A 26,294-nucleotide genomic window follows, 5' to 3' on the forward strand; every position below is an offset into this window, starting at 1 on the left:
ACTCATAAGAAAAGTCAATTTGACTAAACATGATGTCTTCCTTCCCTTATCTCATGAATCTTATTCTTCACATAATAGATATCTATGCAAGTTTGACCTTTTAAAAAGTGGATAGTTAATCTTTTTTTTCTCCTATAATATAATAACTATAATCATGATAAAATATAAATCATATTTTTTTAAAAGATATTATTTCATAATTTTAAACATATATATACATATGAATAATCAAACAAATATTTAGGAATAATAATTATTTTTTATTATTACATGAAATATTTTAATCATATGTGTGTGAATTTGCTAACAATTTTTTCCTTTTTTTTTAATGTAATTCGAAGACGAGTCCTTCGAGAATCATCTATATAAAACTAGTGTCGACGGTTTGTACGACACGATTTCTCTAATATTCAAGTTAATTTAAGATTTTATGTTTAGATAAAAATAAAATAAAATAAAATTTAGGATCTCGAATCATATTCTGAATAATATTATTTCGTCCGGTTGATATATGATCACGCGGACTCCCACAACATGTCATGAATCTATTACGAGCAGATGAAATCGTACAGCACAACTTAAGCTATATAGAGAGAGCTCCGAGAACGGAGAGGAGAGCAACAAGTGGAATAACACGGCAAAATAGAACAGAAGCAGCAAACATAGCAAGTTGGAGTGCGTTGCGCTCGAAATCCATCGTCTTTCAGCAACGGAAGTAGTCGCGACCGCACTCCCTTCCGCCGCCCGTCTGACCCGACTTGCCGTTGCAGTTGTAACTCCTGCCATTGCTGCTTCCACAGACAGCGCGATCCGAGGCGAGAGCTCCATTAACAATGTACCGATTCCCGCCTGCAAGCAGCCTTCTGTTGATATCCGAGTCCAGCTCAAACTCCACGTCTTCTTCTTCCTCCTCCACTCGGCATCCACGGCCTTGCGTCTCGTTGCAGGTCGAGCGTGCAGCAGCGCCGGAGACGTCCCACGGCAGGACGTCGGCCAAAAGGACCGATGCACACAGCAGGAAGAAGAATGATCTGCGCATCTTCCTCTCCTTCGTTTTTGTACTTGTTTGAGCTCTCCTAAATGGATGGACCCGAGACTGGTCGGTTGTAGCCATCTCTGATTATTAAGATCATGCGTTCTACAGTTCTTGCGATCATTTCTTTTATTTAGATAAATTTGAATAGCTTAGAGAATATTTCTCAAACACCATAATATTATTATCATCTCAAATGTTCAAACGATTGAAGATTTCATCTATCAGCAAGAACACATACTATCATGATTGACGTGTCTTAATTCTCATTTTAGCTCTCTTTTTATCTTGCAGTCGAAACTCACAGAAAAAGAATAATTACAATAAGATCAGATGAGTTTATGAACTGTGGTAGAATCATTAGATGAGTTTCTTTAGTTATGTTTTCTATCTTTTCTCTCATCTATTTTCCAATAAGATAAGCCATCCAATTTTTGGAAGACCACTGCAGCTCCGCCGACGGCTTGGACGAAGGTACGCGCATCACGGGCTTACCGATGGCCGACACCCTTTTTCGTCTCATTAGCAAACGAGACAGGACGACTCTTCGTCTGCATCCTTCCTTCATCATTCTCCGACATCTCATCCACCCTAAAGCTTTTTACTTCTTTCTACTTCTCCTATAAAATTTGTGAGGCGCCTGTAGCGAGTATACAACGACTGCCGCTCGTAAGCATGAAGACTTCATTTTATCTTATGTTCGAAAATTTATCCTCTAAACTCAGACTCCGAGTAGGATGATCGACGCCGTATATGAATTTGATAGAGAAAACGTCAACACTGCCAACTCACCATTCTACAGTGTTCATATTTATACTCCTCTGCCGACAGACGGGCAAAGGAGCTGCCGCCTTCCCTCTACAGCCGCCAGCGGGAGAGCAATCCACTAGCCCCTGCCCGTCTCGATCCCCGAAGAAGAATGACGCAGGAGATCATCTCTTATTTCCGATAAACCATACTATCACGATCGTCCTTTCCTAACACTACTCATCATGGGGTGTACTTATCAATTACCATCATCAATGAGCCCCTCAAGGATGCAAGGGGTACGTTATCCTGCCATTGGCCTTATGCCACTAGTCGTATAAAAGTTAGCCCTCGAAACTAGAAACAAATAAACTCTTCTAAGTTTTACTAAACCCTCTACACATCTGATTTAATCATCAGAAAATTCGAGTCAAGACATCCTCCATTGCTGATCGCTTGTGCAGGGCACCAACATGACTAACTAAGGCGCACCTCAAGCCAATCGTCGCAAGCAAGTAATGCCTCGAGAGTCCACCGGCCACCTCAGCTTTCCGGTCGATCGTTCCCTCGTGACCCACGTGGGCTTCCTCGACGGATCTACGCATTCGGAAATGAACCTATGCCGTGTTAACTCTCCGGTCAACAGCTCGTTCTCTGTATAAAGAAGATACCGAGATCTTCCTCAACAATTTAGGGAACATTTGAAGCTTGGCTCGTCCGAGGGAGGAGTCGTTCTTATCTGATCAAATCAAGATCTTATGATTAGCAATGAAAAGCACTAATTGGATAACATCATCGACCAAATTTGTTTCCCAAAGCCAACGATACAAAGCAACGCATGCTTTCCGAAGGAAGATGAGGGAAACGAACACCAACGTCGCCACAAGCGTGTTTTCCGGGATCAGAACACAAATTACCCTGATGAACGGCTTCCGTCGGTCACTCTCATCCAGTTCAAGAATGCTTTCACGACGAGAAGCTGTCCAGCGAACGGTAATAGCACACAGGAAGAAGAAGGAGGAGGAGGAGATAACAGTTCATCTGATCACCTTTAATGACCCACGCGGCACTTATTGTAAGCACTGCAGCCGCGGTTTGGCTGGTTACCCGACCGCGCTGGCAAGCATTTGCCGTAGGGCTGCCCATCTCCCGCGTTGCATGCCGGCTTGTCCGGGGCGAGGGCGCCGTAAGAGATATGCCCGCCATCCGCCAGGAAACGACGGTGAGTCTCCGAATCCATGAGGAACTCCGCCTCCGCGTGGCATTCCGCTATGGAGCCATTGCATCCGACGCCCGTCGCCGCTGGCCGCCTTAACTCGACGCCGCGGACCGTAAGCTCCCAGCTGCTGACAGCAACGAAGAGGAGAAGAGATAGGGGAAGAAGGCGTAGCTCGTTCTTCATGGCCTCCTCCGCTTCTCTCGCTTGTCGGAAGGAGAAGGGGATGGTAATGGATTCTTGGCTCGGTGCGTGCGTTATTGCCGCATACCGGTGACAGAGTGTGACAGGTTGCAAAGTGGGTGGTGGAGAGGACTCTTTTATCCTTCTCGCCACCCCCACTGAGAAGATGGCGAATGTAAACTAAATCATCCACTAGAGACTGTTGTTTGGTCTGTCGATGCGGAAACTAAATTAAATCGAATATAGTGTAAGAAAATAACAAAACAATTACACCAGAAAGAACATTAAACCGATCGACAAGTAAGAGTGGAATCGAAATGAAAAGGTGAGGAAGGAAAGACGCAATAGAGGGAGACAGCCGGAAAGAGATGTGGGGGAGTGATGCGGACAATTGAATAGCATTCCCAATAACTCAAGTCAATCGTCGGTGCAGTTGGGTGAAACATCACGTCAGTCACATCGGCCCTACAATAATTCATTAAAGCATGTTGTTCTTGTGTTAGTGTCACGAGACCACATTGCGACTGTATTGGTTGATCCATAATGGTCAAAGGTGATCTATCTATAAAGGAAATACCAAATGCTAAAGAGGTTAGTCCACATCGAAAACGAGACATTAGAGAGAGATCAAGATTCTTTATTTCTTGGGGGAATCCCATCTTATTCAGGTATTAGATAGATAGTTTCCCTTTAAGAAATTAATTAGTTATAACTCTATTTTTTTATCTTAAATTATTTATCTTTTCTTTAAGTTTAAAAATTGTCAATTAAGGATGGGATAAATGCTTCCTCCCATCCCATCGAAGTTCTAAATCCACGTCGCTTTGACCAGTAGCTTCAGGTCAATCGAATCATGATAAAACGATCCAATAGCATCATTTAGTATTAAATGTTAACAATTTGATCCCTCCAAATAAATCTTATTAGAAAAAACATATTTGGTATCAACGTCGAAAAAGCACATCTGCATTAACGACCCTTTTACCATTATGGTATTTATATTAGCACCGACGTAAATGCAAATAAATATCGCTCGACGATTGCGTCGACATTAACGTAGATATAAAACGGTCCTCATCTCTTACCACTACTCTTCTCATCCACAATAGTTACTCACACCCCAAGCGAAACTATAGTCCACCACCACCAACACCATCCATCACCAATTGAAACATTAAAATTATCATTTTATTTTTTATTCTTTATGTTTCCATTAAGAAAATCAATGATTAGTAAAACAAATGAGTAAATAAACCTAAACATTTTATTTTTGAAGGAAGAAACCAATTAATTAATCATCTATGGCAGAATGTCACAGAATATCCAGCCTCATACACCACGTAACCATGCAAATGACGTGGTGCGAGCTTTGCACCATAGGATCAGGCAATATGAACCCGTACGGATCAAATTATACATATAAGTTTGAGATATTCAAGACTTATTAGCATTTTCTACATCTACATGTCATGAATCGCTAACATAACTAGCATGTGGATACAACCAATTCACGGTACATATTGCTACACTTATGTTGTTTGAGGTTACAACAATCTCTTTTTCTACTTGTGATACAAACATGGAGAAGATACCAGCCGAGAAATGTTTCAGATGTTGCATCGATCGTAGCCAGAGAACCATGAACTGGGATTTGTGTCCTTGGAAAAGTCAGCATCATCTCTGTTACAGAAAGGCTCGAATTCCTCTCTCCATCTCTGATCAGTGAGACTCTCGCCTCTGGTTTTAGGGTCGTTGAACACCGTATACGTGAGAGCTTCCCTGGGCAATCGTGACTCTGAAAGAAGCTGGTTTAGCAAAGAAATCTCTCTGTCATAATTCTTCTTCAAGTTATCAATCTCCTGGTATGCCTTCTCGGTCTCCTGTTCTGCCATACATGCTCTTTTCTGCAGGATAAATAAATAAGGTTTCTGTTAAACACTACTATTGCACCGGGAACAGACAAAGGATAACCCTCAATTGAACTCCATGCTCCACCAGGATATAGCTACCTAGAACCAAAAGCTACATGCACATTGCATTATCTAGTCAGTCTTGCTTGCTCGACGAATCAATTAAGTTTCTTTGGCATCGAATTGTTTTCTAAGTAATGGCAAACAATTATACACATCAAACTTATTTAGTGATACACGTATCAGTGATGGGGAAAACGTAAACTTATGCATTAATAAGTTGTAAGGAGAATCATGCAGATGTATGTTACAGCAAACAGAAACATACCTCGGCGGTTGCAACAGCTTCTTCTGTTTCCTTCAGCCGCACGAGCAATTCTCCAGCAGCCTGTACAGCTTCAGCTGTATCTCTAAGTTGAACCTGAAGACCTCTATTCTCATCTCTCCAATATTGCCGCTCCTTTTCTCTGTCAGCTCTAAGAGCAGAAATTTCTGCAGCAAGGGAGTTAATGAATTTTGACTCCGCTCCTTTTACCCCAGCTCTGGCAGCTGCTTTCTTCACATCCTCGATGCCATCCATAATTTTCCTGTGCCTCGCAAGTAGACCAATATGTTTCTCTTGGAGGTCTGCATACTGCTCCAAAATCCTAGCATGACCCTGCATTGCTGTCTGCAGTGCCTCCTTTAGCTCGTCCGTGCACTCCTTCTCCGAATCAAGATCCACCTTCCTCTTTTCAGCAAGCGATCGACTTGCTTCGAGTTCAAGTTTAAGTTCCTCTGAAAGTATGATCCATTCACTCTCCCTTTCGGTCCAATTACACCCATCTGGTTCAATTTTTTCATTGCCACTTGCTTCAGTTGACTCTGATATAGTACAGAGAGGAGTTGAAGTGGTTCCGCATGAATGAGTCAGCTGAAGAAAAGGGCTTTGTTTTCGAGTTGAATTGGAAGAAAACTCCAAGTAATATTGTAATTGACTTCTTAGATCCTGGATCTCTTCCATCAAGACATCCCTCTCACCCATATTAAAAAAGTTCTTAAAACCATCCAGTTCTTCTTGAACTCTTTTAAGCTCGATGTTAAGCCGCATAATATCTGGGTGATTCTCATATTTCTCTTTAAGAAGCTGTTACTTGCAGAAAATAAATAAATATTAGGAAAAACTTTAACAAAGTAAAACTCCTGATAATAGGGCTATCAGGTAAACTGAAAAAATGAAACTCATCAGTTGACGCTGAAGACCTTGTGTTCATTCATGAGAGAAGCAAACTCTTCTTCCATGAACTCCTCTGTCGGCAAAATACCATCCACAAGACTCTCAAGACGAGAAATTTTGTCCTCCCGTGTCTCAGCAATTATGGCACTGCATTCTCGCTCATGCTTATATTGTTGTAACTGCACCAGCCATAGAAATGAGAAAAGCATAGTATAGAAAACCAAAAATATAAAAAAATGGAAAAGATACTCTACCAAACGATTTAGTTGCATGATTTCAGCAGCTTGCTTTGCACAGTGTTCTTCAAGAGCCATTTCTCGCCTGATAGAGCCAGTCAAGACCTTCTTCACTGCCTACAGTCAAAAAAGACATCACCCTAAACCCTATTAAACAAGGTTAATAAATCCATGAACATTTAAGAAGAAATGAACAGAAATCTACAGAATATTCAACTTATGCTTTGTAATGTACCCGAGGAACTTTCATCTTCAGTTTGTCAGTCGACATTGTTCCATCAATAGTTACCAATTGAAGATCAGTGCCATTCTTGGTATCTTCATTTTCATCTTCTGAAGCTATCTTCTTGCAACAACTACAAACATATGCAGACAACTGTTCCATTTCTTCTGGATCTTGAACGATTGTTTGTATGCCAATATCGACCTTGTTTATTGGCACCACTGGCTTGACATCAGTAAGTGCAACAGAAAATCTGAATGATGACCTCCTCACGAATGGGTTAAGCTGCTGGTTATCGAAAATTTGAAGACCACGTCGCAGACTGGCTGCTAAATTCTCAGTCTTGTTTGTTTGAGTTACATAAGTGTTTAGAGGATATGAAGATTGTGCAAGGGATACGTTTAGTACTCCAGAGCCTAATTTCAAATCATCTGCTATAATCTTCTGAGATGCTGACATAGATGATGATGTTCTAAGGCTTTTTCTACTGAAATTTTCAAGCACAGGTGATTTACTCGAAGTAGGCAGTTGAAGAACTAGAGATGTCTGGCTGGGCACAATGCCACTACTGTCGGGAGAAACTATGGAACTTGGGGAGCTAGAAGAATCACGAGTTTGCGCTTCATGGATAATGTATTCCTTTTCCACTGACAGATTGCTTTCGCTTTGTGTGTTATGATCTGGTAAAATATTAGTCCCTTCATCAGCCATATGTACTTCACAAGTATCATTCAGTTGATCATCTCCTCGGTCTTCGGTAGAACCACCATCAGAGTTTACAATGAGTTGGCCTGGCCCTATTTTCTTCAGAGCACACTCTTCAACTGCAAAAGTTTGATCCTTTACACAGCCAGGATCCATCTTGTAGATTGACCTGACATCCCTGGCAACTGTATCATTATCATTAATAGAGGACCTTAGCTCCTCTTTTGATGCAGAAAGATCGACGGATAGTTTTCCTTCACAAGGTAAAGGTAGGCTTGCTTGAATATTTGGCATCTCAACATCACTCTCATCAATTTCCATCTCCACATCATTGTCATCTTTCAGAATAGGTAGTGTTGTAGGACAGTTAAGACTCATTTTCAAAAGATTCAAGCTACGCCGAGCATTCCATGCTGATGAAAAACTTCCGTTGTTTCCTGCAGATCCATTAGACTTCATGCGTAGAAGTTCATCCTATTGACAAGAAGATATGTGAGCAATTTGAAATCTAAAACTTGATGATGCCAAAAGGATAAAATGAGCATCACAGAAGTACCACCTTTAGTTGGCGTATCTGCTCACGCAGGACATTAACATCATCCTGTGTTATCTCATTGACAACTGCTTTGTTCTTTATTGCTTTTGCTCGTTGTGCAAACCTTAAGGTGCTGAAAGTTTCACTTTTGCAGCTGCATATATCATATTTCTCAATCAACACAGAAGAAAGCAAGGGGGGATGAGGTAAAGATTAAAAGCCTCTTTTTATACCTCTGTGATGGTGAAACAGCACAAATCATTGCTAACTTGGCGTTACCACCAAGAGATTCTTGCAATAAAAATGTAAGCCTGGAATCACGATATGGAATGTGTCTCTGTTTCCCAGACTGTGAAACTTCGGCGAGAATATTAATTAAGTTTCTGTGATAACAAAATGCAAAAGTGTTAGCAAAATCAGATTAGAAAGAGTACCCTAATATACATGCATGTAATTTTTCGTCTGCAGCTTGTTGAAACCATAGATTCATGACATGGAAAAAGTCCATGGAAAATACTATGCAGATACAATAAAAGCTATTGCATGCAAAAGCGAGGCCAATAAAGTTTCCTAATAGATTAAGTTACTTGTTCATAGTTATGCGGATAATCCAATTAAGGTCACTAGTCTGCAACTAAATTTGATACAAAACTGTGACAGCCTTTTTCTGTATAATAACAAAGCTTCGCCCAAAATGCCAGTGCAATAATCAAAGGGGAAATTGTGACATTCATGGATGATTTCAGGTTGATAGTTAAGATCATTTGGGTGCCTTTTCAGGGCTTTTTGTACCAAAAAGCATTGGAGAATTGTCTACAGCCAGTGCAGTAAAATTGACTTCCAACATGCACTTGAGCTAGGGAAAACAATACATTAAATAGTAACTGAGTAAACATTGGATGGACATAGGCTGCACTACCTAACTTCATGAAACTTCGATTGACTTTTATCAGACTAGCAAACCAGTCCAACGAGATTTTGTTTTCTTATCCTGGTAGTGGCAACATTATCTTAAAACAGAATCCATGGAAATACTATGATTACTATCTCATGGTTATATCTTATCTTGAGAATTGACAGAAACATTTCATAGTAACTCAGCTGCAACAGTAGAAATCTTAGTGCACTTGCTATCTTCCCATCTTAGAGTTGCATATGACAGCATGTGTAGAACAGTTGAATAATGTTTACATATTTTCAGAATTGCTCCGATCCAATTGATGCAAATCAGAACCAGACACCTAAGCTGAATCTACAATTCTACATGATATAGCCCTTCCTGGCTCCACTAGCATTTTTGGAATAAGCATGGATCAACCAATTCCAACAGATACTAATTAGATTTTGGACTCTGATGACTAAATTCATATGAGAGATTATGAAGATGACTCGTTCCATGACATAATAAGAGTAAGCAGTGAGAAAAAGAAAGAGAGGGAAGGATATTAGGACAAGAGGAGATGGAAGGGGAGGGAAAGAAACTAGGCAATGTCATCATGAAACACTGCTAGCTGATCGTTGTGGCTTCTTGCTTCCTGTTCGTCAAAATAGAAGAACAAGAAGGAAAGCCCTAAAGCTCTTGTGAGTAAAAGAATTTATAGGTAAAATAATAATTTATCTTTTAGCATCTAGGACTGTATAGTAGTTCTATAATTCATATGAGTTAAATAATGATAGAATTTATAGCTGTCTATCAGGCAACAATCAGATGTGCTTCTTACAATAAATCCTTGAGAATATTAGAAGAGAAAAGATCCAAGAAGTCAGGCATGGTAACTGAAAGATTCTCACAAGTTTCAGGTTCCTAATAGAGTAATAGGTACTTCAAAAAGAAAAAGAAGATTACTAGTATCTAACATTCAACAGGTTACATTATAATGATTAATTGTGATTATGAACGATGCACTATAAGCAATTATATTGAGAACATATGAACTGCAATCATACCCAAGCTGTGACAGGGAGCGGTTAATATTCCCTGCTTCCTTCAAGCGTTCCCCTGCTGCACCTGTTTGCTTTTGTCTTTCAGATCCTGCCAGATCAACAAGGTTGATCCTGCTAGTCCTTAAGCTGATTAAACCATCACCTAAGCTCTACGAAATTATAAGGAAAGCACTTTGTAAATCAACAGTGCAACATAAAAGGCTCGACATATATAAAAGTGTTGTCTATGATATAAGAACTTAAAATGCAGTGTCTTTTTAAGACTAAGCAAAGCATGATTCCACAACCTTGCAAATAATTGACAAAAGTTTCACTGTTGAACAAGGAAGCTACCATTTGACCTACATATATTTATATGATTTCTTAATCTGTTAACATCATAATGAAATCTTCATCTCCAAGTGAACTTTGATTGTTAACACAATTTACTACCTTTGTCTGGGAATCAACAATGCAAGTAAATACGCAGTGAGAACGAGAACTCTCCATATTTACGCTGGTTGCACCTGTTCGCCTGTTTGCTAATCCCTGAAAAACAATTGAGAAGTGTAAATATGCATATCATTTGCAGATATCATATCCATAAAGCAAAAAAAAGAACAGCCATGCCACGAGTCTATGATAAGCATCCAGGAACTTGCAAAATGGTTAAAGAAGAAGCAGTGTCAAACAATCAAACAAAAGTAATAAATATACAAAACCATAGAAGATAATAAGATAGAAACCAGAATGTCAAATCTCAGTGGCAAATAGATTTTCCATGACACTAGCTCAACTAATTCTACATAATAGAACTTTGCATGAAAAGACTAAACTGCATGCTAGAAGTAGCTTTAACAAAAGCATTATTCTTCAAGAAGGGACTTATAAACATCATAAAACGGATAATTCAACTATCAATAGTTAAAAAAATCAAATCAGAAAAATTTTCATTAGCGCTGTATGTGAAAACAGAAGCACACAAATGAGCATGCACATACAAAAATATTCATGCACATGCACGCACAGTCACACTTGCTCTCATCAATACACCACAAGCATGCACATAAAAAATGAAACTGATCATATAAAACGATATCTACAAAATAAAACAAAGGAAAAGTTATGTTGGTGTTTTCAAAGTATTCTATAACGAACGGATAAAAGATTACTCTTATTTACAATTTGAACATTTTTTCTTTTGAGCCAATAATCCTGAACACAACTCCTAAAAAGTTCTTTGAGAAATATTAATTGATCAACAAACTACAAAATATGACTTGGAAAAGAAGAGAATCAATGGACCTTCATCAGCAGACGGATCACATCCTTCATTGTATACACATACTCCTCTGTCAAACAGTCAACATAAATGCCAGCTTTAACATCTTCCCTAATCTGAAAGACATGACAAAATTCAGAATTAAATGAGAAAACCACAGTCAGATTAGCAAAAAGAGCAAACCTAAAGTTAGTTCTCCACCTGAAGATTCTTTTGTGTTGGATCCAAAAGATCAGTAATTTGCTCATTGTAGATCTGTAATCTCAACAATCAGACAGATTAAAAACTAACAAACCAACCAACCAAGAAGTACATGATTTGCCGGTAGCATCAGCACACTTGCCTCCAGAAAGGAACAATGACACTGGTAATTCAGCTGCTTGTCGGAATGCTTAGCTTGCTCCTAAGACATATATAATCCTGTAAGCATGAGTGGATCTAAAATACCATGTTGAGCAGGACTACAGAGACTACCTACTTCATTTATGCGAGAAAAAAGCCGCTCAAAAACACGTGGAGTCAAACCCCACTCACTACTCGAAGAATCTTCGGACAAGGCACTCGGAGGTCCCCACATCGTATACGTCTTTCCACTACCAGTCTTTCCCGACAAATTCAGTTCAAAACAACTTATCAGCATTCTTGATAGCTAATTGAGCAGAACAAAGAGACTTGGTCATGTTTGAAATCACAGAGCTGCACCTACCTGCCCATACGCAAATATGGAACTGTTGAACCCGGCCAAGCAGTTCTCCACCAATGGAAGCCCGACGAGTCGAAATATATCATCCTGTTAAGATACTCAAGAGTTCAGAAGATGAGGACTTTAAATGTTAAGCGTTAGGGGGTGCTCGGAAGGTAAAAGAGATGAAGAGAGATCTCTAATTCAAAGTGCATATATACTATTTGAGACTCGCCTGAGTGGAACTGGTATCAGCTACCGAGTCAAAGGTGAAGGTATGGTCAAGGATCGAAATGGAGTTTGAGGAGATCTTTTGTACAATCGGATCCCCTTCTTCCTCTTCCTTGCTTGGCGGTCGCACTCGCACAAGTACCTGATCCAACCACAAGAAACATGTAATTCGAAGACCCAACTGAACAGATGAAAGTAGGGTTTCATGAGGTCTCACCTGAACGCCCGAATCTGACGACATCGAGGGCGGACCCCCATTCTCGGCGAGGGTTTCCAGGCTCAGCTTCCGCTTGAGAGGGTTGCCGCCGTGGAACGAGGGGAGAGGCGGCTTGGGGGGAAGCGGGCTCCGGTTCCTGGCGGAGAGCGGCTTTCCGGGAGACTTGAAAGGAGAGGATTCCGGCGGGGTGGTGTTGGGGTCGACGTTCTCCTTTGGGGCCCGAGGAGGGCGCTGCTTCTGCGAAGAAGGGGTCAGGGTCTCGGAGGGCGGAACCCTTCCACCCTTCGAATTTGCGAGCGCCTTCATCGAGATCAAAGAAGGGGGGAGAGAGGGAGAGAGAAGAGAGGAAGGCGGAGAGATCTGATTCCCTTGAGAGGTGGTGGGCGAGGAGAGGGGGAGGGGGAGAGCCGATTTGATTTGAAATTGAGGGGTGCAAATGTAATTTTGTGGATTTTTTTTTTTATTTAATTGAGGTCTTCTGATTGGGGAGCGGCGGAAGAGTGGACGATGAAGCGACGGGTTTGATTTGGACCGTCTGATCGTGTACAGTTCCAAGGTCCCATTGCAACGGTCCATTTTCTTGGAGTGTTCCACTTCTCCTGTGGGGAAGTGAGTATTGTTTTCCGTTACAATTTAAAATGAGAAAAGATTAACCACAGTAAATTTTGACCCACTTGAGCTGCGGCCTATACGTATAAAAGGTTGAGTTCATCGCATGGCTTTTGGGAAAGTCAATTCTGTTGGAATTATGGATGAAGAGACTTGAAAATTTTCCAAGTTCTCATATTTTAAGATGATATTTGATCATATATTGAGTGTCTTGATACTTGGTTCAATTATGTGAACATTAACTTTTTCATCGTGATTTTTCATTTGAAAAATATCTAGAAGATATCATTTTTATGATATTATTGATAAAAATAATAATTTTTAAAGATGAATTCTCAAAAAAAAAAAAACTTTTGAAATTTAACGTAAAAAACCCTCTCTTAGATTCATCGTCCATAACTCTCATGCATTTATGGTCTTCGTTGGAAGAAGGATGAGATGTAGAGGAGATATAGGGACGATTCTAATATCACTTTCTTTCTTGTGCAAGGATTACAACAAAACACATAGAGGCAATTTCGATATAATATGTGGAGGCAACAATGGTCTTGTGTTTTTTTTGTCCTTACAAAAGGATACTTTACGAAAAATTTGTAAAGTATAGATACTCTATAGAAAATTTTTAAAAGCATGAATTTTTTTAGAATTTATCTTATTTTAAAAATAAATATTTTATTTTTTCAAAATCGGAACATTTACGTCTCTTATTTTTTTATAATTTAGTTTCTATTTTGGAAAAGTTAAGGAGTTTTGAGTTTTCTAAAATGAATTTATTGTCTTCAGAAAATACAATCATTTCTCTATTTATTTATAAAACAAAATTTATAATTATATATTATATATTTTTAGAAATAGTTTTTTTTACCTTTTTGTTGATAAAATAATTTTAATTTAGTGTTGAATTATTAGTAACCAAATTTCTAGAAATTTGGTTACTAATAATTTATTGTTTATTGTTTTTTGTGTTATAGATTTTTTTTTTTCGCTACAAACTGTTTCATGTTACAAATAGTATTATATTTTCTAGTATTTTTAAAATTAATTTATTTTACATTTAAACATTTAAAATTCTTCAATTTGAATCTAAATTTCAAAATTTTTTAATTTTTATAAAACATTAAACCCCTCACAAAACACTGTTTGAGACTGAGTGTTCTAAACAAACTTCATTACACAGTTTAGAGAAAAGTTAAAAACAATCATATACTTGAATCATGTTCATTTCTATCTATTTATTGTAAGCAATATTAAAAGCATGGTTTTATACCTTTTACTTTATTACAAATTGGTAATTAGCTTTATTATAGGAACTCAATAATAAATTTAAAATTAAAACTATGTGAGCTTTACCTCTTCTTGATTTTAAGTGTTATGACTATGATTGATTCAGTTGATGAAATCAATTATGATGAAGTGTAACATTAAGCTCATGAGATTATGCAAAGAAATATTCTTATAAAGAGTCTTTCTACTCTTTATTGTTAACGTTATATAGTAGAGTGAAAAGGGTTTTTAGCTCATAAAATTAGCGAATAAACTATAATATTACAAAAATAAATTAAAATTTGTGTTAATTCTTCGTGAGGTTACGTGAAACTGAGAATTTTTTCTCTATTTAAGGGCAATGCTCAAATTTCCCTTTTCCAATGGATCCTCCTCTCTTCTCGTTCCTTCGTCATCCCGCTCCTCTTGCTCCTCAAAACCCTAACCCTAGTCCAGATCCCATCCCGATCCCTCGCGCTGCCGATCTCCCGACCGTCATTTCCTTACTCACCGACCTCGCCACACTTGCTGAGTCCACCCTCAAGTCCGTCTCCGACTTCCTTTCCCTCCCCCCTTCCTCCGCTGCCGCCGTTGGCGATGGCTTCTGCCGATGCCCTTACGACCGCAACCACTGCATGCCGCCGGAGTCTCTCTTCCGCCACTCCCTCCTATGCGCCTCCGCTCCCGGCGCCCCTCTCCTTGACCTCGGCTTCCTCGACGCCCTACGCTATCCCGGCTCCCTCAAGTCCGAGGCCGAGCTCCGGACGGAGAATTCCTTCGTCCAGTCCCTCCCTGCCCCCGACGCCGACCTTTGCTTTTCTCTCGATTCCCAGCTCGGGGACCTCGGCTCCGGCTTCTTCTACAAGGATTGCCCCGCGGTCGTGACCACACCGGAGCCCGATGTGGCCACGACCTTCACGCTACCCGGAATCTTATCCGCGGAGTGCGCCAACTTTGCGAGCGATCGTGATGGAGAAAGTTGGGTTCTCGGGGAAGGTAAGATTCGAATCCTTCCATCCGAGTATTGGGCGTTGAGATGTGAGGTGGAGGCGTGGAATGACTTCCCGGTTTCTTACTCTTATACGGTACTTCGTGTCATGTCGAGCTTGAATTTGGTCGAGGAACGTGGGTTGTTAAAGAGGTGGGTGATCTCAAATTCACCTCAATTTGGGATCGTGATCGATGTTTCCATGCGGGAACATATATATCTACTTCTGAAATTATGCTTGAAAGTTATTGGAAGAGAAGCTCGTTCCTCACTTAAGTTGTTTTTGGACAACGAGCGGCTTTGTAATCCGAAGTCTCTTAATTTTGAGTGTCCTAGATTGGTGAGAAGCTTCCGTTGGTTGGCATCTCAGATGTCAATTCTGTATGGGGAGATGAATTCTAAGTTATTCGCAACTGGAATGCTCAAGGAGTCATTGGTGCAAACTGGGTCAAGCTTGATGTTAACTAGTTTAGGCAGAGAAAATATGGAAAACGATGGTAGCATTGTTATCAATGATGCTTGTGTTGATGATACAAGGTGTGGGTCTGATGAGTACAAATCATATGAAGACATGAAACTAGAAAATCCTTCCAAAGATGTTAGTAGGGGCCAAATCTTTGTTTCTCAGGTTGCTGCTGCAGTCGCTGCATTGCATGAGAAATCCTTGTTGGAGAAAAGGATCAAGGCCCTACGATTTTCCCAGCCACACTCCAAGTCTCAGCTGTATGATTTATTCTTGCTTCTATTATGTGTTTCTTTTCACCTAACATGTCATTCCTATGCTTGCCTTTGTCCTGAGGCCAGGCTTATGACCTTTTTGCCCCTTAATTTTCGAGAAATATTTGTGATAGTTCTGTTCGTTTTTTATGAGCGCCAGATCAATATTACATGTTTGCTCAACAAAATTGAAAATGTGGAAATTTATGATTATGGAATAAACAAAATTTTCTATCAGGCAAGAGAAGAAAGAATAAAGAGACTTTGGAAAAAAAAGGTAACATGTTGTGGGTCTTAAAATGTTCTGTACATGTAGAGTTATAAAACATAGGCAACTGACAAGACATGTATATATCATTATTACAAAATATTGATAATGTATAGTCTAATTCCTTTAGAAAACGAATTTATTTTTATTGGAGACAAACTTAGATATAAAAATAACAAACAATTAAACTAGCACCAAAGAATGAAAGGGCAGTGTTAAAAGATCAAGATGAAAACATTTTGTATTGGATCTTTCTTGGGAATGAATTAATTGCAAGGAAAATAAAAAATACTTTACCATAGAAAACAATGATAAGTCAGTTAGGTTGCAGGAAGAGGAGACACAAAACTGTTCTCTTCACTTTGTTGTGTAGTCAGGATATAGACACAAGTACCTCCTCTTTTGGAAAAATATCTTGAAAAGTTTCAGGAAGGAGGTTGTGGAGAAGTTTTAAGAGTGCGCCTTGGTGTGAGTGAGTTTGGCTCCAATGTGACTAAGGGTGGACTAATTGAAACAACCTTCCTACTAGCATAGTTAAGTGACATACATTTATCGTCGGTAGGTGCTATATTGGCAGTACTCTTATGCACTGTACATGGTGACTAAAGTTTGAGTCATGAAAACCTCTAAAGTTGAGATTGTGTACAAAGACGAGATTATGTGCTTGTGCTGCCTTTTTTGTTTTGTAGACAAAAAAAAGGAAAATGAACAATTAATTATTTAGAGACATTAAGGAAAACATTAGTTCAGATCGTTTTAAGATTTGCCATCAAACAAACACTAGAAAAGAAGTTTTTGAGGGAAAACACTTCCCTTCAGAATTTTGTAACATAAACCTTAGAGGAGTAAAAATAAGAGCCGAAGATTGTAGAGTCGAGAAAGATTCTTTGCTGCTTTCGTTTCTAGAAGATGGATGCAAAGAACATATGTTAAGGTATCAAGGAATAGAGAGGGATATTAAACACATCTATATTATATAGAAGTGTACCTGTTTCACAATTTCTTCTTGTTAGATTGTTTTGACACTTGACACCTTCATGTCTATGGGAAGCACTCTCTTTGCACCATATGAGAATAGAACGAGAGAAACTACAAATATGAGAGTACGACAAGAGGATAAAGGTAGTGGAAGTTGTTTATACACACAGAAATTGTTAACTATCACCTTGAGGTAACCTATGAGTCTTATGGGAAGTTTACTGAATATCTAATTCATCATTGCCTTCTACTGACAGATTCATCTTTAGTCATTTTCTACTTCCTTCAAACAAGCTTCAATATCTCCCTACTGTAACTGATTTGGAGATAATGAAAAGTGTGTTTAATATAGATGTATGCATCAACTAGAACAAATATTTTTGATGTGTTAGCATTTCGGGTCTTTTGATCCTTATTCATTACACATTTCAATGAGATGTTTCATTACTATGTCTAAAAAGTAAAAATGGTTACCAGAATCATGAAGATTGCTTTTATTTTATAGCATTTCACTATGATATATCTTTTTGTTTTTTTTCAGAATACTGGAACACTCGTATGCATTAGCCAGAGGTTTTGAAGAACGTGGAAAGCGCCCCAATTATAGGCCTGTTCTGGAACATGATGGGCTCTTTTGGCATCGAGCACAAAACCAGGTGAATTATGCATTGACTTTTACCTTACACATGGATATGTTTTGTCATGTCATGTGCAATATGATTTTGATGAATTTTTCAATGTAATTACACGTTAAGGTAGGCTCATGTTGTCAAGTTGTCCTATGAAGCACGAGAATTTAACAAATGCCTTATTTTGTTATATTGTCTTTTTTATATTCTAAATTATATTTTTTTCATATTATTTTTTCCTATAGAGAACAACAATACTTTGTGGATCTAAGTGTTGGGCAATTAAACAACAACATGTACAAAAAGTTTGTGTTGTCGAGATGAGAATGTTGAGATGAATATGTGGAGTTACTAGGAAAGATAGAAAAAAAAATACTTTTAATTATGAAGTAGAAATAATGTTAGTATTACGAGGAGAGATAGAGAAAGACTAAAAAATAGCTTAATAGAAACAATAAATAAAGATTTAAATATTTTAAACTTAACTAAATATATGATTTTTTACAAATCTCAATGGTTGTAAAAGATCCATCTAGCCAATCCCAAATAGTTGGGACTTAAGATTTTGTTGGTGTTGATGTTGATGTATTGTTTCTTTTTGTACTTTTTCTCATTAAAATTATGTTAACTGTTTAGTGATTCACTACTTTCTTTGACTGAGGGGGTGCTATGGGGCTTGGTGAGTGGTTATTAAGATAAAATGAACAAGAATGTGAGAAATGGGTGTGGGGGATTAGCGTCATTAGTTATTTACTTCTTTGCTCAATTGATGGGGGCTTGTTAGGAAATCTAGGCTAATTGAAGAAGCAAGAGAAAGGTGTGCGTTGGATAGTATGGAGTCCCAAGTGTAGAAAGGAGTGACTATGGTGTCAACTAAATAAAAACAAGCGGAGCAGGCCATCATGTTGCTTGATGCCCCCATCTAGAGAGGGTAGAGAAGAGCAGGAGAGCCTACTTTATTACACAGTGCATAACTGTCCACCTACCACCTGCCACTGACTGTGCAATGACCCATGTGTGGTTTGCTCAATGAGCTGGCCATCATGTTGCTCGATGCCCCCAGCCAGAGAGGGTAGAGAAGAATAGGAGAGCCTACCTTATTACACAGTATGTCGCCGTTCACCGACCACCTGCCACAAACTGTGCAATGATTCATTCATGGTTTGCTCAATAAGTGCCACACGTATTCTAGTTAATTTGTGTCTTGTTAGGGTTCGGGTAGGGTATATTCTCTGGATGAGATAGTAATTGGTTTATTTTATATTTTTGTTCTACAGTCCAAATCATGGAGACCATTGGATCCTTTGAATAAATAGTAGATAAATTAAACAATTGAGTTGGGTTGAATTGTAAAAAAGGCCTGATTTTTTATTTGATTTCTATTGGTAGCTCCTTTTACCTATTCCTGTCTTCTCTCCCGTTCTTTCTTTCTTCTTCCTCTCTCTCATTGACCATATAATATTCATCTTATCGATACCAAACAGCATGTTGGTTGATTAGAACTTTGTGTTTTGTTAATGGTGCGTCCGTTCTCTGTCATCCGTTTATCTCCTTACCTATCTATCAAACACCGCTCTACTACGTCATATACCCATATTAGGACCCTAGGAATACTAATTAGATTCTAAAAAGGGCTCTTTTGATTCATCAAAATAGCTACTAAGATTAACTATGGTAATTACTTCAGAAGTAACAACATAATCAACAGTTTATTATCCTATTCTACTTGGAAGTCAGGTTGACAAAGCATTTGGAAGTCTTCCTTCTCCTCGATTTGTAGTTGTATGGTGATTTCAGGACTCACAGAAAAAAGTGCTGAATTCTCCTTTCGATAGTTACATTGTGCTCTTTCCTTTATGTGAAGGACGTTAGGACTATTTGGATAAGAAATCCATCTTTGGACCGCCCAGGTTTCTTCCTTCCTCTCCTGGTCTAAAACTTATCAAAACCCATCTTCATGAATTTCTTAGTGGTTGTACGAGCCCTCACAGGTGTTGGTTTGGGAGAGGATTAGATCATAACAAAATATCATATCACAGGCTGTGTTAGGTTCAGCTTCAAGGTAACTGGTTTGGATATTACCAACCTAGCTAATTAATTTCAATCCCTTTTTTGTATGTTTGCTAATCTAGCTAACCGATCATGTTCATCTGGGCTAGTTAGCGGCGAAATGAGAGGTTTTTTGATGTATGATTGTATGCGCCCCATATCTTCAAGGCACAAATAACACAAGCCACAGCCAAGTAAAGCCTACAACACACCCTGCCACAACTGCCAAAAAAGAACACAAGAGGAAAAAGCAAAATAAGGTGCTTCTAGTTATCATGTTTGTAGTCTGATACATGTATATTATTATGTTGCACATGTAGCTTGGTCTCTATATCTGCTTTAGTATGAGTACATTGATACAAATGTACCTACAAATATTCATTTCCTTTTTTTTTAATGTGTAATTCATAACAGTCTCCATAGGCAGGACACTATTGTCCTTGTAGATGCAATCCACATGTTTAGAGGATTGAGTAAAGCTATGACATAATAGAAGCTTTGAGGTGATATCAGGTCATCAGAAGTATCTTGTCAAATCTGCAGATGGAATTTTGCATGCATGGAGAGGGAAAAAGTTAACATTAACTCTTGATAATCTGTGGACTCAGCATATGTTTAACTAAAAAACACAATATATACCACAATATATACATTTTGTATGCCTTAAAATTTTATATTATTTTCTGTAATTTTCTTGTGCATTCTGACGAGAAGAAAACATTATCTTTTTGGCACGTTTTAAGCATAGAGTATGAGGTGTAAAAATAACTAGTTTTTCAAGTATGATATTCATAACTTATTTTGCAATATTAAAAGATGAATGATTATATATGAATGTGAGCTTACATACATTATGTTAGTACTTTTGCAGCTGAGGAATATTGTTTAGTGTTTGTGATAATTCCTGTACATGTACTCTTAACAGTCTCAACCTTTTAGGTATACAAAGCCGATCACCTAATGATGAGTAGGTTATTTGAGAGCCTTTTTTTTTTTTTTTCATTTTTTTGTTTAGGATCTTGGGAAAGCCAAGACAAGAGAAGAGCTACTAGCTGAGGAAAGAGATTACAAAAGGAGAAGAATGTCATATCGTGGCAAGAAGGCGAAGCGAAATCCAACAGAGGTATGCATTAATAAATTTGGTAACATAAATGAATTTCAATCATTTGTGTTGTATCATTCTAAAATGAAGAATGTGTGAAGACTACTACTTATATTGTGACTTCCAACATCCTGATTTTTTTTGAACTTGTAAATAAAAATTTCAGTGAGTTCTTAATCATGCATCCAGATCCATAAATAGCCATTTTCTTAATATGAAGACAAATATAGCTGCTTGGGTATAGGTAACAAGTATTATGACTACGTCAACTAACCCAAATTGCTAGTTTTGATCTGTTGTGTTATAATGTTCAGAACATGTTTAAAACTTAATTGTTTATATTATGTTGTGCAACATGTTTTTTTTATCTCTGGATTGTCTATCTTGTGTTCACTTTCTTGTCTCAGAGCATTCTTACTGGAATGGTTAAAGGCCCACTTTGTTGCTTTCCTTATAGTCATGTTGATGTTTGCTGATGTACATGTGAAATGTGTATTCACCTGTGCATGCAAGTTAATTGTAATGCATTGAGTTTTTTAATCTTTGTATATTTGCTTCTTTTTGTCATTTTAGACTTTTATTTAAGTGCTAGCATATTCTGATTTTATGTTGCTGAAGGTAATAAGGGACATCATTGAGGAGCACATGGAGGAAATCAAACAAGCAGGAGGTATCGGATGCAATGTAAAACTCTCTGCTGATGCAGCAATTTTCCCAGTCAACCATGATTCCCAGAATGATGCAATTTCAGATCTTTGTAAGTTGCAAACCAGTGACTTGGATGATCCAGATGCAAGAAGAAATACTCGTCATAAAGAATCACTAGATGGTGATGCTATTCAAAGTCATAGATCAAATGTGAACAAAGATTTTCTGAAGTCTCACTCAAAACTGAAGTATGAACAACATGAGCATTGGGAAGATCAAGATAAATCTATGCATGAAAGATGGAAGAATTATGGTTCTAGCAGCTCTTCCTCTCACAAAAGTTTGGCTTCATCACGTGACCGAATTGCACATGAAAAGGAGCATGGTGCTGCAGTTCCACCCAGCAGTAAATATGACAGTATGAATTCTGGATATTTTTCTAGGTCAAGAGATCACATAAATCAATCAACTTTAACATCAAAGTCTTCCAGGAGGGAATACGATCACATATCACGAGATAAGAGTAAAGAAAGAGACAGAACTTTTGGACGACATAGATCAGAGTCAGTGACACAGGACACGTTTGAGGATAGATACAATCCTTCTGACTCATATGATGATTATCATGCCACCTACTCTAATGTTTCTGCAGACAGTACCTATTACTCGTCAGGCAAGGTTTACAATCCAAGAGAAGATGGCAAATATAATCATGAGCAGCGTTCTCGAAGGCGGAGCAAAGATTATAAATAGGTCAATCACTTTTTGATGACGTAAATACTAGTCCCGTATCTATTTTATGATGTCAGTACCTGTTTTTCCTTGTCATATATGGTATTGAGATTTTTCCCTTACATACCTGTGCAGTATTTACTGAGGCATCATGAGTGTTCTCCACGTCCGTATCCTTCTCTGTATCCTCATGGTTAAAGATATCATGTTTGCCTTTTATCTTTGCTGTACAGTTCCTTTCATGTTTAGTTGTGCTATATGACACCTAATCAACAAGGATCAATACACAAGTTGAATTAAAATGAGATGGGTTGGGTTTCTCAAGCTGTTTAACTAATACCAGATTAGTTTTAGGTCAAGTCATAGAACTTGTTTGTTAAGGTTTTAAAATGATGGTATAAATTCGTATTTCTTTAGACTAGTTTTCTGCTGTTGATTTTACATTTTCCTTTGGAGCATAAATTCAGCATGCAAAAGATTTTAGGCCTCACAGCAGTGTGCTGCTACTGATGATGGTCTCCATTTACTTAATGGCTGCAAGATTTGGTTATTGGTCAAAATTCGATTAATCAGTGAAGACTGGGGTTGCAGATGTCTTTTGGCTGTTTGCTGAATTGCCTTCTTTGTTGCATTTTCTGTTTCCTGTTGAATTCAGTTAATGGTTATACATGCTTAGCCTTGCCTCTTTGAATTCCCTTGTTCTGCAGTTAATCGACAAATCATTCATGCTCTATGGTAGTTTTTTTTTTCCTGATATTGGACAACTGTAAGCATTGAATGCAGTGTTTACGATGGTGAACGTACTTCTACTAAGAGAGCGATGTTGATTCTTTTGTGAAGCATTGTGATATAGAATTTTGAAATTTTTATGGTTATTGTGACTGATTTCAACATTTTTGATGTACCTGGATTTGCTTTGGTTTTCTGTGTGTCAAAAATTGATAGTTTCTTCAAGCAGGTTTGTCTTAAGCAGCCTACCCTAGACAGTATTTCAGTTTAAGCTGCCTCTTTGTTTAATTCATTACTTCTTTTGCCCTTCTGCAGTATTTTAATTCTTTTGTCCTTCCTGTTTGAACTGCACAAGACAGTATCTCAATTAACTTACAAATTACAAAAGATTTGTTAATTCTTTTGCCCTTCTGCAGAAAGGACTTCCTCTTTGGTTTACTTCAAAATGTTACTGTGTGGATTAGCATTACTGCTATTGTATGGATTTGCTTAAGCATGCACCAAGTACATATTTCACGGAGAGCTTATGGTTGGAGGAGATTATGAAGTCAGCTGACTGCTTTGGGAGCAGTTACTAGAATGGGTTCTAGTCGGCGCATTATTAGGTATGCTCATCCTGGACCAAGTAATGTTTCTAATTTTGGGTTTTTTTATGCCAAATCCAGGAATTATCTTGAGGATGATTGCTTCATAAATTTTGACTCTTAATTCATGTAAGATGAACTTATTGTGCCCATAATAGATCAGCATTTGAGGCTGTCAACATTTAATTTGGTAATTTTTCATCTATGTTCATCTGTTTTTTTTATATATCCCTCTCAAGTTAACACTTGTTGCTATATCTACGGTGTTGGTAGATACATGTTGGACTACTATTGAGTTAAATACAGATACAAATAGTTACTTTTTCTGTATGTTTTTCCATACCAGATAAATTACTTAGTTATGTGGCCCCTTGGTCGGATGAGATCAGATAGATAAGAACCTAAGTACTATGGATTTGCGTTACTTGCAATATAACTCATTGTAGTACATTGCAGAAGTTAATCATATGGCTAGCTACACGTGGAAACAGGTAAGATTTACTCGAATAAACATTGGCACTAGTGAACTCTAATTTAGTAAGCAAACTTTCACGAAGAAAACATTCGAAATTTAGGTTTAAGAGTTGTTAATAGGTCTTGATAGTACCTTCCCTATTTACTTCCAGTTTGATAAAATCATGTAATGTGGTGATTCAATTAGGAGAATAGCTGAATAAGCTTTTCGTCAGAATTAGAATAACTTTGATGGTGATATTGGAAAAGATGAAACATCAAAATGGTGATAGAGTCTATGTTTAATGTTCAAGTGAAAGTTTGAGTGAGACAAGAAATAATGAATAGAAGGCAAAAGAAATAGTTATTCTGGGGGAAAATACAGAGTAGAAAGAAGTTAATATAACCCCTTTTATATGCTGAGAGGGTCCAATGAGTTTGTGACAATAGCCTTAGGTTTCCCAGACTCTTAAATTCCTCCTTAGTGTTAGGAGGGACTCATGAATAGGTTGGACTGCTGTCAGTAATAGATTGAAACAGAGTGATGATACCCTTTGGGCCATAAGAGGGAGTTATTAATTTCCTAGTTTGTCATAGTCATGGCTCAATAAATTTTGCTTTAATTGCATCATCTTTTCTTGCTAGAGACTGATTTGTTGTGTTTTGATGCATGTTGGGATTACCCTATGGGCTCGGATATCAGACATGAGGTCCATTTTCTAAGATGAATAGATGCCTTGTGCATTTGGATATGCTTAGTGAGAGTGGTCAGTGGGATGTCATAATCCACAGTGACAGAACAGATGCTACAGGCTGACTAAAGGTCAAGTTTCCCACATCCAAATAATGCAAGTGAAGCCACATCTTAGAAGAGTGCAAAGTAAAACGTCAATCCCACTTTTCCTAATTCTGACCTCTGTCAATGACCACCGTAGTTCTTTTTCGGTGGCGGGCAGTGGTTCGCAAGATCCAGCTGGAGTTAGACCAAAAGTAGGCGCTAACGAGCGCATGCAATTGACAAGGATCATCCAGTCTTAATCTGATTCAGAGTGATTGACACAAAATCACTATTAAAACAGTTTTCGATTCTTCAACATGTCCCGAGTCAGCTTCGGTTTAAGCTCAAGTCTATTTTGGAAGTCAAATGAATTCATGAGCGGTATGTTCGATAAAAGCCTATTTTAGTCTTCAAGTTCGTAGAGTTGAAGCATAAGATAGGATTCAGACGATCAAAAAGCTTTAGGCCAATTAACGTCTCTGAGGTGTTTTTGGGGAGCGAATTAATCTGTGGGAGCAGTCATGCAGGATTGTATGATTGTTGAGCATTGTACAGTTGGTGCCATCGTGCCGATCATATAGGTCACATGGCCGATGTGTCAGAGTTGACATGACATATGAGTAAATATTAGATTGATAATTATATGACGTTTCAGATGCCTACATGTTAGGTGCCTTGTAAGTTTGTACTTTAGTGTCTTTGGATTGTGAGATTATCCATGTCAGGTCTGTACTTTAGTGTCTTTGGATTGTGAGATTATCCATGTCAGGTCTGAGGATAATTAGTGCTAATCATGCAAGGACCGAGGATGAATTTTGTAGTTGGCTACGAGAGTTACCTCTTGCCTTTGGATTTTTTTTTTTTTGGTTCGCTGTGGTGTCCACCAGGAAAGTTATATGGAACCCATTTAGCTTTTATTTATAGAATATTTTCTTTGTTCTTGAAAAAAAAAAAGTGTTTGATGCCCAACGAGGGATTAAGGGATCAGTTGAATCCCACTTTATCGACGAGAAAGAGGTGGCCATGATTGGTCCTAATACCACCTCATCCACTGGGGGAGGATAAGGACGTGCCCTAGAAGAAGAGGCACATTGAGCAAGTCACTTGGCTTGTTCCTTGGGAGGTAGTACCCAATAAGTCTTATGAGTTGTACTACAGGACAACAGAAGCAGGAGAAAGAGGCTGCCACATGGAGCAGGAAGAGAAGCATGACCTCATGGCATTCATGAGAACTGCTCTCCCTTTATCTGCTCATCTTGTTCTCTCAAATAGGAAAAAAAATATATGGAAAAAAGGTTTCCAGGGTCAACATGTTTTGATATGAACCAAACTTGGTTTTTTGAACTAGATTTTATTGAATCAACATCAAGGCGATCATTAAAAAAAAATGATAAAAACAAACTCTAGCTAGTCAAGTATTTGACAATC

At 38.2% G+C, this 26,294-nt stretch overlaps 3 protein-coding genes across 14 annotated transcripts; 1 reads left to right on the forward strand and 2 right to left on the reverse strand.

Moving 5' to 3' along the window:
- Positions 1 to 703: 703 nt before the first annotated feature.
- LOC103997213 (protein RALF-like 33) lies at positions 704 to 1,114 on the reverse strand. The gene has a single exon (XM_009418385.2). The coding sequence runs from the start codon at positions 1,112 to 1,114 to the stop codon at positions 704 to 706; it is 411 nt and encodes a 136-aa protein (XP_009416660.2).
- A 3,409-nt stretch (positions 1,115 to 4,523) lies between these two features.
- On the reverse strand, positions 4,524 to 12,715 carry LOC135650241 (kinesin-like protein KIN-12A). Its single transcript, XM_065169503.1, has 16 exons — positions 12,340 to 12,715; positions 12,127 to 12,264; positions 11,916 to 11,999; positions 11,688 to 11,810; positions 11,553 to 11,612; positions 11,411 to 11,464; positions 11,233 to 11,325; positions 10,381 to 10,476; positions 9,952 to 10,097; positions 8,238 to 8,387; positions 8,029 to 8,158; positions 6,777 to 7,943; positions 6,560 to 6,658; positions 6,332 to 6,484; positions 5,418 to 6,215; positions 4,524 to 5,083 (listed from the first exon to the last, which is right to left on the reverse strand). Exons 1-16 carry the CDS (start codon positions 12,643 to 12,645, stop codon positions 4,787 to 4,789), a joined length of 3,894 nt encoding a protein of 1,297 aa, XP_065025575.1. The 5' UTR covers positions 12,646 to 12,715; the 3' UTR covers positions 4,524 to 4,786.
- A 1,864-nt stretch (positions 12,716 to 14,579) lies between these two features.
- Positions 14,580 to 25,686, forward strand: LOC135649897 (U11/U12 small nuclear ribonucleoprotein 48 kDa protein-like). Of its 12 annotated transcripts, none has more exons than XM_065168841.1 (7): positions 14,580 to 15,922; positions 17,704 to 17,818; positions 20,856 to 20,963; positions 21,561 to 22,008; positions 22,082 to 22,153; positions 22,243 to 22,363; positions 22,458 to 23,861. In XM_065168841.1, exons 1-6 carry the CDS (start codon positions 14,595 to 14,597, stop codon positions 22,341 to 22,343), a joined length of 2,172 nt encoding a protein of 723 aa, XP_065024913.1. In that variant the 5' UTR covers positions 14,580 to 14,594; the 3' UTR covers positions 22,344 to 22,363; positions 22,458 to 23,861. The 12 variants fall into 12 exon arrangements, 9 of the variants coding, with proteins under 9 accessions (XP_065024913.1, XP_065024915.1, XP_065024914.1 ...); XM_065168843.1 differs by having other exon boundaries at positions 23,468 to 23,861; XM_065168842.1 differs by having other exon boundaries at positions 22,243 to 22,343.
- Positions 25,687 to 26,294: the final 608 nt, after the last annotated feature.

Source organism: Musa acuminata, chromosome BXJ3-9, assembly GCF_036884655.1.
Source record: "Musa acuminata AAA Group cultivar baxijiao chromosome BXJ3-9, Cavendish_Baxijiao_AAA, whole genome shotgun sequence".
NCBI classification, from domain to species: Eukaryota; Viridiplantae; Streptophyta; class Magnoliopsida; order Zingiberales; family Musaceae; genus Musa; species Musa acuminata.